This window comes from Colius striatus, chromosome 1, assembly GCF_028858725.1.
Source record: "Colius striatus isolate bColStr4 chromosome 1, bColStr4.1.hap1, whole genome shotgun sequence".
NCBI classification, from domain to species: domain Eukaryota; kingdom Metazoa; phylum Chordata; class Aves; order Coliiformes; family Coliidae; genus Colius; species Colius striatus.
The window spans coordinates 168,663,173-168,683,071 of record NC_084759.1 but is presented as its reverse complement, the minus strand read 5'-3'; the positions used below and the strand labels follow the sequence as shown (position 1 = coordinate 168,683,071).

Here is a 19,899-nt window from a genome sequence, read left to right as displayed (position 1 = left end):
GATTCAGCCCTTCAGTTTTGCTTTCTCTATTTAGAATTGTAATGTGCCTTTAGAATTTTTTTCCCCATCTTCTAGTTCTCATGTTTTACACTGGGACTGGCATGCTCAGAAAGGGGCTTGAATCCTTCTAGCCATGAGTTGGAAGTGTTATCGATAGATAGCTGCCTCTTCCCTAATTCATCATCTCTAGCTGAAGTTCTCATTCTGCTCATGTTTTTGTCTGAGGCTTGTGCAAAAGTGTTTGTTACTATTAGTACATTTAGCTTTTTTGTTTTATTTTTCTACTGTTCCGTGGATTTTTGTATTGTTCTATGGATTTGGAGTGTTTTAAAAAACATTTTAAATATTAGTTGAGGGTCAGAAACAGGGCTTTTTAGTGAAGTTTTTTTATAGTGGATTTTCATTTAGGTCCATACTAAAAATTTGATTTCTTGTTTCCCTATTTCATGGTTTATGGATTTTGCTTTTACTGGCCAAATTGTTTGTCTCTTTGCTCCGACAAGTTTTTTGCCTGAAGGAACTCTCACTGTTAATATGGTTGCTGCTCTTATTGATGTAACCCGTTTTTGTTTTTGTTATGGATTTTATAGCAGTCAGAGCACAAAATTTCCCATGTGCATGTTTTTCTTCCTCCTAAGGGCTAGGTATAGTTTTTCAAATAGTATTGTGGGCTCAATCCAGCACAATGCAGACTTATCTGCAAAGGTGCTCAGTTTCCCCTGTGCCAAGAAGTTTTAAAGGGTACTTTAAAACTCCACAGCTTACCGTACTAATCTGTTTACCTTGCAAAGAGTTTTTTTATGAAGTTTAGATAAAACTCACCAGATACTCTCTTGTGTTCCTTTTGCTTATTGCTGCTATTACAAGATATGCATTGAGTAAATGCATTTGAGCTCACAGATGTGCTGTGCTTCTGCTTTCCTTTTCTGGGCACCATATTTTGTCATCGATTCTCTTCATTTACCACAGATTGATTTATTTTTCTAATACTCATCAAGATTACTGCAAACATACTATGAGTAAGGTGAAATGTGTATCTACCAGACTGTGGTTTCCATTATGATGGTACCTAATCTATGTGAAACAGAAAAGTACTGACACACCCTTGGAACTGTTTTTGTTGGATTCTCTTGTGCAGTCTGTCTCTCAGTTTTTTAGTTATGCTCTGGTCAAGTACATTGCTTAGTAGCTATTTTGTCAGAGACCACTTTGTTCAAATCTCTTAATCACTACAAAGTGAATAATAAACAGGCTTTCCCTTTAAATGAAGCTAAATAGTCTCAATATGGTAGCCATTTGACAAAAGATGTTATTGTGGGAATGAGCTGGTTACTCTTAGACTTAAGTGGATATGGAGAACTTCAATTTTTAGAACGTCTTTTGTAATTGCACAGTTTCAGAAATATAGATCTACAATTTGGGATATAGTTTAGGTCTGGTTTATTAAAAAAATGTGACTGAGGAATTTGAAAACAGTTTGGTGTTTTTTAAATTTATTTTTTTTAAATTTTGCAATGGAAAAAGTGCTGTTTTCTAGAAAATGTGTTTTAGCAATAGTAATGTAATGATTTATGATAAGATGATTTACCTGTTTGGCACAGTGATGAAATTCAAGCTCTATTTCCAGATCTTTTTCAAATTCTCTTACTGAAATGAAACCCATTTTTTCTGCATCCTTCGTTTATAAAATAGAGCTAATAACAGTTCCTTTACCCCATGTTTTGCCTGCCACTCTTTAGACAGAAAGATCTGAGAATAACAGTCAACTCTTGTTCTTATTTATGTAGCTGCTGAGCACAAGGGAACCTTGTTGTCAAATTGACGGCCTCTAGACAATGCCACAATATAATCAGCAGTTATAATGGTTGCAGATTATAATTGCAAATGGAATCACTCTAAGGTAACATCTGTGTGCTTGTGACAGAACAGTCTCTAGCCAGGTGAAACTGGTCATGTTGTAGGGCTGCTGAACATTGTAGGTCACTTGTTAGTACTTTCTTTAAACTTGTGTGCTGCAATAACTCTGTTTTTTTTATCTAAGAATAGGTTAAATAATAGTTATGACTCAGGTGATGTGGATGGTTTGACTATAAAATAATTACTGAAAAATACCTTGAATAAGAGAATTTTATAAATGTCAATCCAATTCCAGCCCAACCAAAGGAAATGGAAACTGGTATTAACCCTTGAGATACATCTTGTGTAGATTTTTTTCTACAAAGCTACTGTCCCATCATCTTACCAATAGTGGTGTGATACAGAGTTTTAATGTGTTATAGGTACATAATGTAAACCTTTACACTTTATTTCTTAAAGTTATGGCAATTTTTCACCTTCTGCAAAGAACTGGAAGGAACCTTAACCACTGGAAATCTCAACAATTTAAACACTCAATTTCCCAAAACAGCGCAGTTTTCCCCCCTATGTTGAAGTTCTGTAATAACTAAAAATTATCTATATCTAGTTTGCCATGGCCCATTCTTCTCTCCTCAATCACTTTCTCATGCTGGCTTTAGCACTGAGGAGCCAGATGAGGAAACTGGGCTACCTGGACACTACCCACCTGATTGGCAGAGTTAGCTGACTCATCTGGTTGACAGTTTGCTGTGAGATGAGGTGAACTGTAGTGCTGGAATGTCATAATGAAAGAGGCAAGGCTGAATGACCTGAATATGAGGCGGTGGGATTATGGCAGCCTCAGTTGTCTGAAATGGCTAGGAAATGGTGTCCGTAATAACATTTGCTATACACTAATTGTTAACATGCTCACTGTCTGTCCCTGAGCCATTTCAATAAGATGATACAAATTCTGAGTGCTTGAAATTAGTCTTAATGGCACTGTGGTCAGTGACATAGCCAGTATTTTATTTTATGCCAGCTGAGCATTGGCTGGATTTATATCTGAGTGCAGCTCATTAACTTTCCAAAGTATTTTATGATCTCTTCTCATGTTAGAAATTGTAATATGTCTGCATGTCAGTCTTGCCTCCTATTGGAATATATTGTTGCACTTTTGGCTGGAGCATTCAGCAAATACTTGCATCTACTTTTGTTCAGGTATGAAATCGATGAGGCAACTAGATGCTTCTTCCATGCAGTCATGCCTGTTTGGAAAGGAGAGGAGCAAAACTATTGTCCCCTTCCATCGCAGCTCTGAAGATACATGGCAATCTCTTTGCTTAATATTCCTTGTTTTCCCCCTGTCAGCTGGACCCCTAGTAATTTCTTTCACTTCTTCCTCCTTCAGGGTCGTGTTATGAGGTTTTTAACCAGGAGCATCTGCTATGTCTGTTCAAAGCCTCTTTCCCCTTGCCATGCAAGTATTCAGGCACAATCTGTGCTTGCATTTAGTTTCCTGAGATGCCTCTCTACCTGTGTAAATCCCTCTGTGATCAATTCTTTCACATAAACTTTGTTTTAGTGACAACTTCTCTTGTTTTCATTGATTTGTTAAAGTTGTCTTGAATGAAGATGCAAAGATGATGTTTGTTTGTTTTAAGAAAAGTTCCATCCAATCTCTAGTAAAACAGTATTTCCTCAGAAAGTGTCAATATCTCATGGTTCCCAAATAGCTTTAAAAAAAAAAATCTTGAATGTCTTAAAACATTTTTGGTTGTAATTATATCAAAAAAGACTGAGTGTAGTGCTACATGTGATTGTTGAGTTTGGAGAAAAATCATGAAGATGAGCCGTCCCTTCGGTATTCAGTAGGAACATTCCATTACAATACAGTCTTTTTTTTTCAGTATTGTCTGTGATGAGTAATGAATAGGAGACTGAAGCAAGGCTTTTTCTGTCATTTCTTCCCATTATCAAGTTTAATTATGTTCACTACAGCAGAATTGGTATTTCACTTACAGCTACCTCTCTCTCCCCTTCACTTATAAATGGAGAATTTGTTGCATTTGAACACAGAAAACTTGTGGAGTTATGCAAACATGTGAAACAACTCATACACATTCTTAGTGGAACTTGACTTGTAGCTTTTTCACTTATGTATTGAGATGTTATTTCTTTTGAATTTATCACATTTAAAAACTCATTTGAGATGCACTGCTTGTTTGCAGAAGTGACACAGGGAGGTTGCAGCCAAGACTGTTGCATCCAGACATCTGCCTGCTATTGTAAATGTATAATATGAACATACATTTATCTCTGTAACAATAATAAAAGCAATACCTATGCCTAAAATAGTCGGTGAGCAAGTAATGATAAAAGAGATCTCAGATTATCAAGTAAATTGAAGCTTTTAAGTACAGAGGCAATGTACATGTTTTTCAGACGACATGTGCTGTGGAAGTATTGTGCATCTTGAAATGAGGAGCATAAGATTACTTTCTCCCCTTTTATAGAATTTGTAAATAGCTGCTCTGATGAAATGTTAGGGCCTTCTGAAACATGTAAATGCATGTTTGAGGTTAAGCACGTATTTAAAATTAAACATATGCATAAGTGCTTTCCTGAACTGAGATTTTTAAGTCACTGTGAGTGAGGTTGCGGATGTGCCAGTGCTGGACTGAGCCTGTGGGTATAGTCACATAGAGGGCTGGAGCTAGTTTGGAGGGCCTCCCAAGAATGGTGCTTCATGTGGAGTCTGATGGCTTTGAGGGAAGGATTAAAAACCATGCATTATTCCCAGGGTGGCATTGCTGACACCAGATGATGTGCAGAAACATCTGTTTCGTAATGGGAAAGCACTCAGAGCTGCTTTACAACACCTGTCAAAGTAACTTTTAATTCTGCTTGAAGTAGGTGGGAGGAGAAACTATGCTTAATTGTGTATTCCTGTGTTGATACCAAGTTACCTACTCCATGCTTGCATGAGAAAACAAGAAGATTTAAGGTTGTCTTCAGACTTTTGCTCAATGTCTGTATTCCCCCTTGCTCCCAGTGCGTTCAAACTTAAGTACATGGAGCAAAATGGACCACACATAGAAAAAAGAGGGAGGGGAAATCTGGACTAGCAAAATAGGTGAATGTTGTCCTTGGAACATTAGCTACTTTTGCTTGGAAAGATGCTGTAATAGTGCAAAGCTAAACGAAGGAGATTCACATCTCTTGTAATCCCACAAGCCTATGTGATGTGACAGCATTCAGGGCTGGGCAAAGACTCCGTGAAGATGAGAATACCTTCAGAAGTGGTTTTGTGTACCACGTGCTTGACAATGTCCACAGTATCAGGTGGTTTGAACCAAGGACTGGGATTATAGATGCATCTTCTCCCCTTGTCAGCAACAAAGTTGGGCTTGCTGTTGTATATGATACTGTGGCAGAGATAGAGCAACAGTTACTGTTGTGCAAATTCTGCATCAGGATGTTTTCAAGGTGCAGCTAGCTATTTTCCCGTATAGCATGTGGGGTATAAACATGAGATCCAGTCAGTGGTCCTGCTTCTCCCGATCTGAACCATCTGTGGTCATGACCAGAAGACTGTAATTTAAAGGACTGGTTTTTTTTTTCTTTTTTCCACTGCATTGCCTGACAAGGACTACTTGAGCGATGATCTAAAAACACAGGCTGTAGACATGGCAGATGCTGTTGGTGAAGGTTGCCTTGGCAGAAGTGTCCATAGCCCAGGGGCTGTATAAGTCACATCTCCTCTGAAAGTCTGATTTAAAGCCCCTGTAGTTAGCAGGAGTCATTCACTTGAAGTCAGTGAATGTTGTGTTAGGCCGTTAGAGCCCAATGAGCCATCTGCTCTCGCAAGCCTTCCCTTGCTGAAACAGAGGTGCACTTCATTCCCTTGGAGCAGTATTTCTCATCCAGTGAGCTGTGATACCTCCAGGACATCAGGGAAGGCAGTGATGGCAACTGGAGTGATCTTAAAACATCAAAAAGACAGCTAAACGTTTAAAGAAAAGAAACCTTGCAGAATGAATGTGGATTGTTATGTGGGATCATTGTGAGCAGCAATCTTTACTGTTACAATACATAAAAGAATAAAAATATGTCGTGATACTAAGAAAGATGATGCTTCTTAAAAGGATAATACCATTCTAAGAATGAAGATTTCAAAGGAGATGCACATAAAATAGAAGGTGGCATAGAGGATAATGTCTTCAAGAGCACGCTTCAAATCTAGAAGTGCATATTTAATTCTAAAGTAAGAGGTGGGCTCTGGTGTATGATGTGCTTCAGACTTGCAAGCTTCTTATTGTAACATCCTGATTTCTGCCAAGTTGTCAGCTTCCTTAATTCTCTGGAGAAGCAGGTTGGCAGGCTTGTGGCACCTCTAGCAAAGGTTATTAGTGCCTTCCTCTCATGCCAGAAAGAGAGCATACTGTTGTTCTCTTTGGTCTTTCTTCATCTTTGGTGAATTCCTGCAAAGGAAGAAGGTTGGACCACAGTCTTTTTGCAATTAGACGTATGTAAATACTGGATTTATTCTTTTTATTTCCATGGCCAAGATACTGAATGCATTCCAGATTCCTCCTGCCTGCAAAGCAGAACTGAACAAAGACTTCAGTTTTAACTGAAATATTTCAAAGAATGTGGAAAAAAAGAGTGCAGGTTTTTCCTTGCTGTTCTTCATCCCTTTCATCCTTTCCCCCCCACTTATTTCAATTTTAATGGGAACAAAAATGCCAAAAAAAAGTCACAATTTAAAAATATCAAAATAGAACTATTCTACTTCTTCTGAACTCATTTGTCTCTTTATGATGTGCTGAAATTATCACTAGTCTTCAGTACAGTGGAAACATTTTTAGTGAACATACTATTCACCAGAAATTAAGATCTTCATTGCTATTTACAATTTATACTTGTCAGAATTTACTCATTGTACTTGATATTTAGTTACTAATTCATTTTTTTTAAAAACAACACTCTGAAGGAATAAGACAAGAAAAACTCTCTTTTTTTTTTTTTTAATTTTCTTTCCTTTTTAAGTGCAAACTTTATTTTTGATGATGAAATTTTACCTGCTGTAGTCATGAAGATTTTCTCGTACACAGTAGTTAGTAACTGACTTTAGTTAGATGTGATTTGTTCTAAATCTGTTACGTATTTCTCAGGACAACAATCCCCCATTTTACAATCACATTCATCTGTTCTGGTGACCTAGTATTAGAAATATTTTTAAATTACTTTGACTCCTTTTATGCAACAAACGCTGAAGTATTAAAAGAGACTACAGAAAACGTTGCCATATGTACAAAGTCCAGTACCTAAAGAGGGCTTATAGGAAAGCAAGAAAAGATACGTAGTAGTGATCACTCAATGGGTCAAACTGAAATAAAGTAGATTTAGATTATATGTAAAGAAGCAACTCTTCCCTGTGAGACTGATGAGGCACTGGAACAGGTTGCCCAGAGAATTTGTGGCTGCTCCATCCCTGGAAGTGTTCAAGGACAGGTTGGATGGGGCTTTGAGCAACCTGATCTAGTGGAAGGTGGCCCTGCCCATGGCAGTGGGGTTTGGAACTAGAGGGTCTTTAAGGTCCTTCCCAACCAAACCATTCTGTGATAAATTATTTGTGAAAGTACACTTTTTGTAAAGCTAACACTTATGACTTAACTATAGAAAAGTAGACTATTGTTCACTTATAACAAATATGTGGAATTTACCGTACAAGTTTCAGGAATATTCTAGTATTTTATTTGATAATGCTGACAAAGTAAGTCCAAGAACTCGAGTTCGTTTACTGATAATTTAAAATTAATCCTTGAGATGATTTTTCTATGATGGTATCTGAGTGTGGATATTTTGTTATCTTTATTGAAAGAAAATATCCCAGGGCTCCTGGAAAGCAAACAAGGGGAAAAACCTCACATTTTTGCTTATTTCAGAAAAGAATGTGAAAATACGTGTTGCAGCAGTTTCATTTAGCATCTTTAATAACTTCTTGTTCTGCTGTTAACAAAAGTGAAAATGATTTCTAGCAAAGTATGTCTGGCTGTGTGGTATAACAACAGTGTCTTCTAAATGTCAAAGGAGAAGACCAGGTTGTAGGGCTCTGGGTGCAAACTTAGTTACTCAGACTTATGATAGGAAGGAAACAGTCTGGTTCCATTTGGGAGAGAAATGAGAGATTTGTTTTGTTTTTGCTTTGTAGTCATAACTTCTGTTGAAAGATTGGCAGTTGTTGCAAATATAGGTGCATGGGAGGTAAGAAAAACTCGAAGAATTTAGGCTCGCTTCATGAACTTTGTTATATTCATAGGTATGAGGACAGTGTCATTACTAATATGGTCCCTCATAATATTTTTCTGGTATTTTTGTCATTTAGGACAGGGAACTAAGCTGCATCAGGACTCCACAAATGTGCTGTGGATATACCTGTTGTCTGAACAGGCATATCCACAGCCTTATTAATTCCCATATGTGGAAGGTGCTTGTTGTAGGCTGTCAGGTGGCCATGAGGCTGAATGCCATCTTTGAATTCCATCCCTGCCTCTGCCACTGGAGTTGCTATGAGATGCTGAGCAAATCACATAAACTGACAGAGTCTCATTTAGCCACTAATTGCGTGTTACTAATTTTCTTAATATCCAGACTAAGGCACCTGTGGCCAGATTCAAAGCTGTATAAAGGTTCACTGCTGCAATAAGATATAATGGGAGCAGACCTTTAAGTATATGCAGTAAAAATGTTAAGTATACTTGACATTGAAAAGTGTCAAGGAAGGCACCCAGAATTAGTCTCAACTGTTCTTTGTTCTCCAGTGTCTTACATGAAAATAATACTATAAACTAATCTTGCAAACATTTTGAAAAAGAACTTCACTAATACTTGCAGGGCAGTACGTGCCATTGCAGTGAGTGATGAATTATGCACCTAAGCTAGGAACCTATTTATCTTTTGTGGGAGAACATGTACTACTTTTATTTGTATTTAGGTCTGACATTGCAGAAGATTTTCTGTTCTTTCTCTTATTTAAATTAATGTAAAATTGAATTCTCAATACAGTCATCAAACAGCCTGTGGGAAAGTATACAATAATTATGTGTTATTATTCAGTCCAACATCGTTATAAAAGTAATACAACCTATCTGCCTTTTGAAATGAAGGCAGTAAAAAAAAATATGCTAAACAAATCTCACGTCTTAATCTTCATTCTGTTTTGTTTACTTAAGTCTATGTTCTGGTTTATTTACTCAGGTCCCTCTTTGGACCACTATCAGAAAATTTTACAGTCTTTATTAGCTTAACACAGAATCTTTGTATAAGCTAAGGAAATAATACAGTCCTCATTTTATGGATTCAGAGGTAAAACGTGGAGCACTTGAACAGGCTGCCCAGCGAGGCTGTGGAGTCTCCTTCTTTGGATGTCTTCAAGACCTGCCTGGACACGTTTCTATGCGACCTGATCTAGGGGAACCTGCTTCTGCAGGGAGGTTGGACTAGATGATCTCTAAAGGTCCCTTCCAACCCTTGCCATATGGGGAGGGGGTTGGAAGGGACCTTTAGAGATCATCTGGTCCAACCCCCCTGCAGAAGCAGGGTCACCTAGATCAGGTTGCATATGATTCTATGGTCAAGATAGTCCCCACACGTTAAGGGTCATCAGTGTTTGAATTTTAGGGGCTTCAATTTCAAGCTTATAGGTGGCAGACTTTAGACTGAACTCTGGACCAAGCTCCTTATATTGAGTAACACTTGAGAAGATGTCATCCAAACTAGCCAGCCAGATAGGCAGGGTGTCACAGATTGTCTTTTGTCTTTGCCAACCAAGAGGTGATTTTCTGAGGCCAGGACTAGATCTGAGATGATGCCTCCAAAGTTTTCCACAGATTTGCTTTCAGTGGTTGTTGAGCGTAGGGCAGAGTCAGACCCAGTGTTTGAAGATGGCTGGCATGCTTTGGCAGTGCCTGTTGCCTCAAAGCCCCTGAGAAAACTGGGCAAAGGCACAGCTCTTTCTGAACTGTGTTCCAGCTTAGAGGTGGCCTTGGTGTGAGCCATGGAGCCTTGGCAGTACACAGCCTGTTCTAAACAGGCAGAAGGACACCCGGGGAAGCTTTATAGGTGAAATAAAACTATCTTCAGCATTAGGCAGGTGGCAAATGAAAGTTTGCAGCATTGCGGTTTTTGAGCTTTGTTACCTGGACTCCATCTCAGACAGCATTAAAATGCATTTTTTGCATTTGCCAAAAGATACACATTGTAATGCAGTAACTTGAACCTCAATTTTTCTTATATGTACCTATTTTTCTTCTTCCCTTCTGTTGTCCTATTCCTTATTATGGACACATTTGGCCACTGTCAAATTGAATGATTTTTTGCATACTTGGTTGGCTGACTTTTTTTTCCCCTAATTTGCTGATACAGTCAACTGTGCCAGTAAAGTAATTATGCAAAATTGTGTCTAAAGGTTTAATGATACAAAACAATGTTCATCGCAAATCTAATTGTGATTTTTACCATCTTTCCATAAACTAAAGGTTTTCAGATGTTTGAATTAGAATCTCTGTGGTTAATATCTATTTTGATGTTAAAAATATTTAATTTAGCAGATAAGGGAACATTTAATGTACGTGACATTGTTAACTTTGGAAGGAAGCAATAAACAAAAGTAGTACTTGGAGGTGTTGAGATAATAGTTTATGTGCTTTCAGGTGGTGATTATGAGAAGTCTGCTTTATTACATGTCTCATTAGGTTACATTGTAATCTCTTTTACATTACAAATGATAACTATGTATGGCTGATTATGCATAGAATCGAATACAACACAAAGATAAAAATATCAAGATGGACATAGTAACAAAGCAGAGTAATGTATCTGCCTACTGAAAGCAACAAGAAAGTGGGTTAAAACAGAATTGACAGGTACAGTGGGCTGAGATTTGGTAACTGGAACTGGTTCAGTGGAAGAGCAATAAAGCAATACTTGGTAATGCTTTCACTGAAGCTGAAAATCTCATTGGCTTTTCTTGATCTAGAATAGAACATCTAGAAATATTTCAAAACTAGTATTTCTCCTTCATGTTTGCATTGATATGTCCTGATTTCTGCCCTGCTGCTTTCCTCAGAACCCTGGCTGGGATTTATTCTGACCACAGAAAGTATTAGTGAGTCAGATATTATTATTAGGACTGACATTTAGTAGAGCCTAGTTTATATCAGGTCATTACGTACTTGCAGGGACAGACCTTCTGCCACAGCCGCTAGAGACAAAGCACACACAGCTCCCATCAGACAGCGTATGAAGAGGGAGAACAAAAAGTGGCTCTCCTGTCACTTTCTTGGTTACCAGTTCTCAACTGTGTTACATCTTTGTACTAAGGAAGCATTAAGAACTGTAAGGACAGGGAATAGTGAATAACTTGGTGGTGCTTTCTGGTACCTCCTTAATCAGGGTCACATTTGAGCACTGAATTATGAAAGTGAGTTCTGTTCACTTGGGTGCTCCATGTAGTCAGATGCGTGAGCTGTTTGCTACTGAGCATAACAGTCTGTGGCTTGTATAAACAGCTTTAATTTACAGCTTTCTGAAAACAGAGGCCTGAAGCAGTCATGAAGGTTTCAGGAATGTTAATTTTTTGTGTACATGAATGAGCTTATAAATGGTTGTTTTTGCAATCTTCCATAGCTCATCGAGGGTAACTGTGTCGCTGCCAGAGAAAAGAAGAGAGAATGATTATTTTTTTTCCTCCACAGTCTACTGATACTTCTAGGGCTCAGTATAATGTGCCTTTAACAAACCATGAACTTCTCTCCTACTGAGCCACTGCATCCTGCCTACATTCAGTGTAGGCAGAGAACCATTATACTAATCCACTCTCCCATCATATCTCTAGTGAACACATGTAAGTGTTTTCTTTGAATATTTATTTTGATGCAAGGAGTGTTAAGTTTTTCATTTGGCAACACAAGCAAGTAGGAGATTGTGACTTCCCAACTTTGTAACCTTAATTATATGAAAGTTCTGGTTTTCAGCTATGGCATGTTTTGACAAAAGTATGACAGTCACATTTGGCTTTAAGAGAAAACTCCTGCCACCTCCCAACAACCTTAGAATAGTTCACCTTGGCAGGTAGGGTAGCTTTAAAATGTAGATGCTGAAATGATCAGTCTTTTGCTTTGTTTCTTAACAGGTACGGTTATATGCGAGGCCTGATGCAATCCGAAGAGGATCAGGGGACTATGCTCTAAATATTACAAGGAGACTGATTGAGTTTTATGAAGATTATTTTAAAGTGCCCTATTCTCTGCCAAAATTAGGTAAGATTTTCTCTAGAACATGAATTTCACCCAGAGAGGAAAGATTAAGTCATCTTTTTAAAAGGAAATTTAAGACTGGAATGTACTAGACTTTAAGGTAAGGAAATGTTTGGATTATTTGAGAAGGACTAATAGGTAAGAGAGGAAGAGAAGCCAAGTTGTCCCTTCTCTAGCCTTGCAATGAGCAAGAAGCAGACAGTAGTTAAATTTGTTAGGCAATGGGAAATGGTCTTGAGACCTTTCACTAATAAGTGGGTTTGGGTTTTTTTGATGCTGTGTATTTTGGTCTTTACTTTCATTAGATAGCCACTGGGAGATATTCTGTAAAATTTGTATCTCGGCCTTAGATGGGGAACAGAATTCAAAATATTTGTGGAAATTGGAAACCTGTAACAGTGCAAGGCTGTTATTTCTTTCATGGTGTTTCATGTGGTTTATTAATGACGATTAGTACCTATCTTTAATTGTATTGTTACTTATTGGAAGAATTGCTGTGAACTTGTTTTGCTGCTCAAGTGACCTAAATGTAAAAACTGAAAAATTCTAGTATTTTTAAAGTATTTTCTTCTCCCCCTCCCTTTCACCACAATCAATTGTTCTCCTACACACTTGAACACTTTAGACCGTGTTATTACACCCTCCCTCCTTTGGAGCGTATTTGATCAAGATCCAGAAAAGCCTATTGCTCAGCAGCAGGGAGAGGGCTTGCATTGGATCAGAAGTGTTAAGAGTTGATACTCCCAGGAACTCAGGGTCTATTTCATTAAATCTCTTGCCTGCTGAGTAGCTTTATTAGTCTTACAGCTAATGGCATAGAAGATAAAGTAATTGATGTTGCTAGATGAAGCTGTTGCATGAATTTTTTATAAGAATGTTGTGGCATTTGTTTCTTATCTTTAAATGATGGGTTACAGGTAGTGTTCTGGAGAAATTCATGGATGGGTTAAACATGGCACACATTCATATCTGATTTCAGATTCATAAAGGAAGATGTAAACTTACAGGTGCCAAAACTATAAAAGGAAAAAAAAAATCAAAAACTTTATGCTGAATATAAAGGACAAACACCATCACTTCAGGTAGTTTACTGAGGATGCAGGTTGCAACAGGCAGTAGGGACTGTATCTGCTTCACAATGTCTTTCGTAATTGCAACATACAATCTTTCAACTCAACATGTTGTATTAATTAGCATTATGTCATGGCATGGCTTTTCAAAATATCTCATTGCAAATGAGTGTATTCCAGTTTGGTTCTTTGGAACAGAACGGGAGGAACAGTCACAAGTAAAATTGTAATTTTTTCATCAAGTATTTGAGGTAAAATTATTGAGTTAATATGAAGTACTGCTTGAAAACTTTAGACTTCTGCAGTGATACTACACTATATTAACACGATATTAATATATACTTATATCTATATTATATATAGATATAATAAAAATACATATTTAATGTAAATATAATAAGGAAAATGTTGAAACTCTCTCAATGATGTAAATATTTTTGAATATTTGGTTTACCTATCAACATAAGTATGAATGTTCCCAGTTCAGCCCAATACTAAAATTACTATGCTAGTGGTGTTAAGCCTGTGCTGGTGTATTTGACCTGAAGGAGTGCTGCTTGCTTTTTTTAAGAAAAACCCCTAGAAAATAGGTTAGAGACAATAGTCTGATGGGTGGATACAAGGGCTAAGAATGAAAACACTGAAGTCTTTATATGATAGAGATTTTGCAGTAGCATTTAAGGATTTTCTTAAGGAAGAGACAAAAGCAGCATTAGCTGCAGCAGTGGAAGACGTGTGCATCAGGAGGATGCATTGATACGGACAAGACGCGTGTGCTGTGTGAAGCCTTGAGACTGTCACTTGCTGGGCTGCTGTCACGGCTGCAGGGGATTGTGTGCTTCCTTAAGGTTTTAAAAAAAGCACAATGTCTCTTGTGGAACATGGGACGAGTTTTTCGTTGGATTTCAAAATGAAATGTGAAATGTCTTCAAGTGGGAGTGAAAATTGAGGAATGTAGCTTAAAAAGCTTTTTAATGGCAGAGTCACTTTTGTAGAAAATGTTCTATTTCAAACACAGATGTTTTAAAAACTGAAAGTCTTGTTTCCTGTTTTTGCCAGCCCTAACAAGAGTGAACTTAAACAAATGTAATTATTTCATTAGAAAATGTGAATTATGTTTTCAAAATAATGCTGCTGTTGACAGACTGACAGATTTACTATGCAGATGCTGCATCAACTACTGAGTGATGTGTTTTTAATGTCAGTGCTGTAGGCCTGGGTGTGTTTGTGGGGAGAAGAGACCTGCAGCCCTTGGGGAAGCACTTCCATCATCTTTGAGGTCATACGTTTTTTGAACTCTTTATATGGTAGAAGCCTCTGAGAGACCTGTATTCATTTGTTTACTTTTTCTACCATGGAGAGCCATTTCCAAAGATCCTTGGCATTAGAAACTAGTGCACTAGTGCTCTTCATCTGAGTTTGTAACAAATCAGCTAGTGTTCTCTAGAGGAACTACTTTCTCCTGACACTCTTAACTACTTGACTGTTTTTGAGCAGGCTTTTTTGCTGTACTTACAGGCAGTCAGATGTCTGTGGTTGCTGTTGTCAGTTGTGGACTCCTCTGACATCTTGGCAGGTTCTACTATCGGGAACCGTGTAGAATCTGGGGGAAACTTTTTGTCACTCAATGAGTAAGATTTTTTAGGTCTTAAATGATTTGTACTGACTTCTGAGTCCACTAGAACAGTAGATTTGTTTGCCAATTGATGTGAAGTATAGTAATGAATGTGAATTGGGAATTTTCTCATTTGAATAACCAATTTCTGCAGTTAAAAGTTTTACTTATCTCGCAGAGACGTGCTTTTTCCCCACATCACACTCTGAACTGGAAGGGGCTTGTGTAGGGTTTTGAAATAATAATTTTTGTATGAATTTCATTTTAAAGACAGGTCTTTAAAAAGCCCTGGATTTTCCCAAGACTGTAATATCCTTATAAACAGTAGTTAAAAAGAGGGGTGGATAAAGCATTGAGTTTTATTTAATTTTAAAAAGATGTGCAGTAGAGTTTTTAATTATGTTTCTAAGGCTGATGAATATAAAATACATATCTGTATTTATTACGTGTTTATTTTTAATCCAATTTGCAATACACAAAAAAAGTTGCTTTGTATGCATAGAGATTTTTCTTACAAGGATCTTCAAGACTGGAGTAGTTTTCTTATGGGGAATGATTAAGTAAGGAAGGAAGTGTTTTTTATGTGTGGACAGTTGTGACTCTAAGCTGTGAATGGTTTGGGGTAGAAGGGCTGACTGTCTTTTCCAACAAAGACTCAAGGGCCATCTTGTGAGGTTAGCAGGAGACAGATGCAGAGAGCACAGAAAGATCACTGTTACTGCAGCAGGTGGTAGATTTGCGAAACTCCTTGTTAAAAGAGACATAAATGCAAAAAGATTATAAAGGTCCATAGAGAGACATGGACAAGTACTTGGAGATGTGCTTCATGAGAGGAAATCCCATGATTTGAAAAGAGAAGCTAGGACATAATCAAGAGTGCTACTTATACTTCTGCAGTCTTATTCTTTCTTGAACATCTGCTTGTGGCTGCTGTTGGAGAGGAGAATATTGAGCTAGGCAGTCTTTTTTTTGTCTGAGCTTGCAAGGTTATCCATATGTACATAGTCTTCCATTTTCCCAAGTGTGGCTTGGAATCTCTTTTCCAGAATACTTCATGTACTGTAGCTAGGAATCTTTATAAGGCTCCAGTAATGAAAGATTGACAAAACTTCATGTATGGTGCATAAATAAGCCACTTACATGAATTATTTTTGGTTTCTGAGCCTTGGTTTTCCTTATTTTAGCAGAATTGCAGCATCACAGTGTTAGCAGGGTGCACTTACCACTTCTCTGAAAAGTCATTTTACAACTCAATTTAGTTGATTCTGGGTATTGTATTTAGACACCCATGTAATTAGTGTAACCACTATGGGTTGTGTAAAGGGACTCAGCTGTCTTAAGGGTGAGACACGGTACCTAACTCAAAAGATACTTGGCTTGGATTCTTTCAGCTTTAGACACTCAATTGGCATGTCTAAATTAGCAAGCTAATTACCCTAGGTTCCTATTCATCTATGGAGAAGGACATCTTCCTGGGAATGGATTGAATCTTAGATGGGCACAATCTCCCACTGGAGCTGCCTAGGTAAGAGAGAAAAATGGGTTTTTTAACCCTTGAGTGTCATTTTGGTGTTGTGTGTACCATTACACTTTCACAGTGTGCAGATCTGGGAAGGAGGTGCTTAGTGACAGAGATCTGTGAATGAGGTTGAGAGGAACTCAGGCTTCTCAGAAACATTTTAGTTCCTCATTGAAAGTGTCCCAAAAGGTGGAAGTATAAACAGCTGGAGGGGACATGGCTGCATATGTTACAGAAAGGCTGAATGAAAGTAAGACTCCTTGCTGTTTTTTATTAGGTCAGTGGATATGAAACAATATTTAATTGATAAATACTGCAATTTATGTGAGCATTCTAGTGTTAAAATATCCCCTTAATTTCCACTCCACTCCACTCCTACCCCCGCATTCCCCCAACTTTAGAAAGTCTTTTTTCTATAGATTTGTTATACAGCGAACAGTTATATCTGATATTTTTTTCCTCCCTTATAAGTATGTTCAAGGTAATCATTACCTGGTTCATGCAAAAATTATATGGTCTTGTTTTCATTATGCAGCATATGCCACTTTTAAGTTGTGAATGAAAAGTCTTGGAAAATGATTTTCCAAGGGATTTAGTGAACATGCTGCACAATGGAAGACAAGATTGGACCATTAACATTTGCTCTTTGTGTATTTTTGAAGAACAAGATTCAGTTTTTAAGGGGTGTCATGGAAGAATTTAAACTCTTTTTTATGATGTAAAAAAAAGCTCAGCCATGCAAAGAAATAGTTCATCAGGGAACTGTTCTGATTTTTAAAGGAAGCTCACCTACTTCTGTTTCGTTCCCTGATTGACAGTGAATATTTTGGTGAGGCTGCTGTGTCCTATTGCTGTATGAGGCATTGCAGGCCCAGAATAAAAGTGTTAGGATGCTGTTGTAGGATGGCCAAGTGACTTGCTATGAGCACTTGTGATTAACTGTTCATTTTGATGTAATTGCTTTTCTATTAGCTTGCCAGTTTCACATGTTCCTAACCAACTTGTTGCAATATTGTCTTCATCTCTGCTTGATCTTCCATCATCTTCATCATCACTCTTTCTGCAGCCACTGCTTTCTTATTTCCCCTTTGTCCTTCCGTCTTTGCCGCTCCTTTTAGGATGAACCTCCATGTTGTTGCCCGCATTCTCTGCTTTAGTTCTGCTAAGAGTTTCACAATTCCTGGCCTCTGTCTTTATCTTTCTCCCTGACAAGGTGACCTCTTGCTGCCACCCGTCCAACTCTGACCTGGAATTGCTGTATTATACCGAGCAAGGTAGCTCATTTTCCTTCTCCATCTATAAAAGGAAAGCAATAACTAATATTTTTTTTTGATCTTGTTTTTACAGCAATTGAAAACAATAGTTTGCTTCTTGATTAAGAGGTTGTCAACCTTAAAATTTAAGAAATGATGATCTGACCTAACTTCCAGCTTGGCAAGTCTTATAGTTTTGTAATGTTCTTAAAACGTCATAGCCGTAAGGTCTGTCTGAACCGTACACAGCCTTTGTGAAAGATATCCAGTCTCTTCCACTGAAAGAACCCATCACAACCCTGTGGGAGAGAGGGAAAGGAAGGTTAGACTCTGTTAAGTCTGAATGAGTTAGTCGTATGACCTTCTGAATTAGGGAGAAAGAAGCAAGTGTAGGAAGGGAGATGACCTGGGAGTTGACTTCTGGAATAAGGAAGAGTGGGAAAGGAGTTGCTAAGAATTTGATTTCTATGCCTAAACATAATTATCTGGTAATCCTGAAGACCCCTAGCTTCTACGCCTGCTGGCCTCCAGATGAGATCCTGTTGGGCCATGACTGGACTGTACCTGATTGCTGGATGTGAATTTTTTAATTAACTTTGAGCATCTCAGCTGGGGCTATCACTCATGTTTAGGCAGGAGAATTGAAACCTACTATTTCCTTTGACCAGGTACTTGAAACAAGCATAATGCCTCTACACACAGAGGACTGTTTGTTGATACAGAGCATTCCTACACAGAACAAACTATGTCACTTTTACCCTGACCTTTGAAGCCTATGTTTTGAGGTTGACTTTTTTTTTTTTTTTTCTTCTTTTTAATAACATTTCCAAATTGAGAGCACTTCAAAACAGCAGCTGGTCAGGACTCCAGAGGGAAAATCTCCATATCCAGCTGTAGGAAAGAGCAATGGGTTTTTTTTTTTTTCTGAGAACAGTGCTTTAAAACTGTGTTACTGAACTGAAACAAACTGCATAGGAAATCACTCCATAGCAAGAAGTTAAGAAAGCAGAGAAAAAGTAATCTTCTCTTAGGACTTACTCTTACTGTATTGCTCTAAACTGTTTCAAATAGTAAACCAATTAATTCCAGTAATTGGTATAATACAGCTTGCAATGGACATTGTAACTGGCTTTGGAAGTTTGTTAAGGAGAACCTGATCCCTCTATGTTGACATGGCTCAACAAGTCTGATACTGTTTGCACAAGAATGGAAAAGTTACATATGGGAGTAAAGCAGATTTTATATAGAACAGAGATGAATGGGCCCTGGTGGAAATAAACCTCTTCCAAGTGAAATGTCGTGGTGGTTTTTTTTTTTTTAAAATTATGTAGCAGTCTCCCTTCTCTCTTAATTGTGACATGAACACAATCCAAACCTCTCAAACAAGGGAAGTGTTCAGATAGTAGCACTGTTGCCAGTAATAGTTCAGTTAGTCCATAGTAAAAGGAAGGTGACTAAATCGGACAGTATCCCCACTGGCTACTCTGTTAAATCAACTTGGCTTTTAAATGAGTAATTAAAATAAAAAACAAAAAAGAGGGTGGTGCTGTTGTTATGCGAGTGTAACAATGTGGGATTGTAGGAGACTTAAAGGAAATGTCATGGCTATTTTTGGGCCATCAAAATCCTTCATCTGAACGTAAATAGATTTTTTTTTTTCTTATCTATGCTTCAGTAAGTCATTTGAGCAGTTTCTACCAAAGTAGAAATGGGTGCACTGAATTTTAGCAGTGACTTAAGTTCTTTACCTTGTGAGGAACACAGATGCTTTCTGGAAATGGTGCATTTTATCATAAGTTAGGAGAAATAAACTTTCTCCATAGTGTTACCAGTGGAGATATTTCTGCTGACTACAGAGAGAGAGGAAACTAATCTGACTAGTTTAAATTGATCTCTGTTTTTCAAATGATTAAAAGATCAGGTGAGCCCTTCTGTAGGATTTATAAGATGTGGTAAGATCTGACAGACACAGAAACACTGCAGAAATTGTGGGAATCACCACAAAAACGTGTGTGAACTTTTACCTGATATGAGATGGTTAAATGCCTGAAAGTGCTTAAATTCAGAATACTTCTTAGATAGATATGGCTAAAGTAGTTTTCATTACAGCTTCTTTTACTCTACTTGAGTGGAACTCTCATCCCTGATTGTCTTTTCCAGGGCTGTTAGTGATTGTCTTTTTGTTAGCTTAATCATACTGTTCTTGACCACAAACTTTCCCTTCTCAATATCAGATTTTTGAAGGGTAGTACTGATTTCTGCTACAAAATAATGTTGTTGGAAC

The 19,899-nt window shown here is 37.7% G+C and overlaps 1 protein-coding gene across 1 annotated transcript in view; it reads left to right on the top strand.

Annotated features, from left to right (window-relative positions):
* The window catches only part of TRHDE (thyrotropin releasing hormone degrading enzyme), a 216,162-nt gene that overhangs the window by 28,910 nt on the left and 167,353 nt on the right, over positions 1–19,899 (top strand). Inside the window, exon 3 of the mRNA XM_061997273.1 lies at positions 12,035–12,161. Coding sequence (XP_061853257.1) covers positions 12,035–12,161 — 127 coding nt within the window. The remainder of the gene's footprint in view (positions 1–12,034; positions 12,162–19,899) is intronic.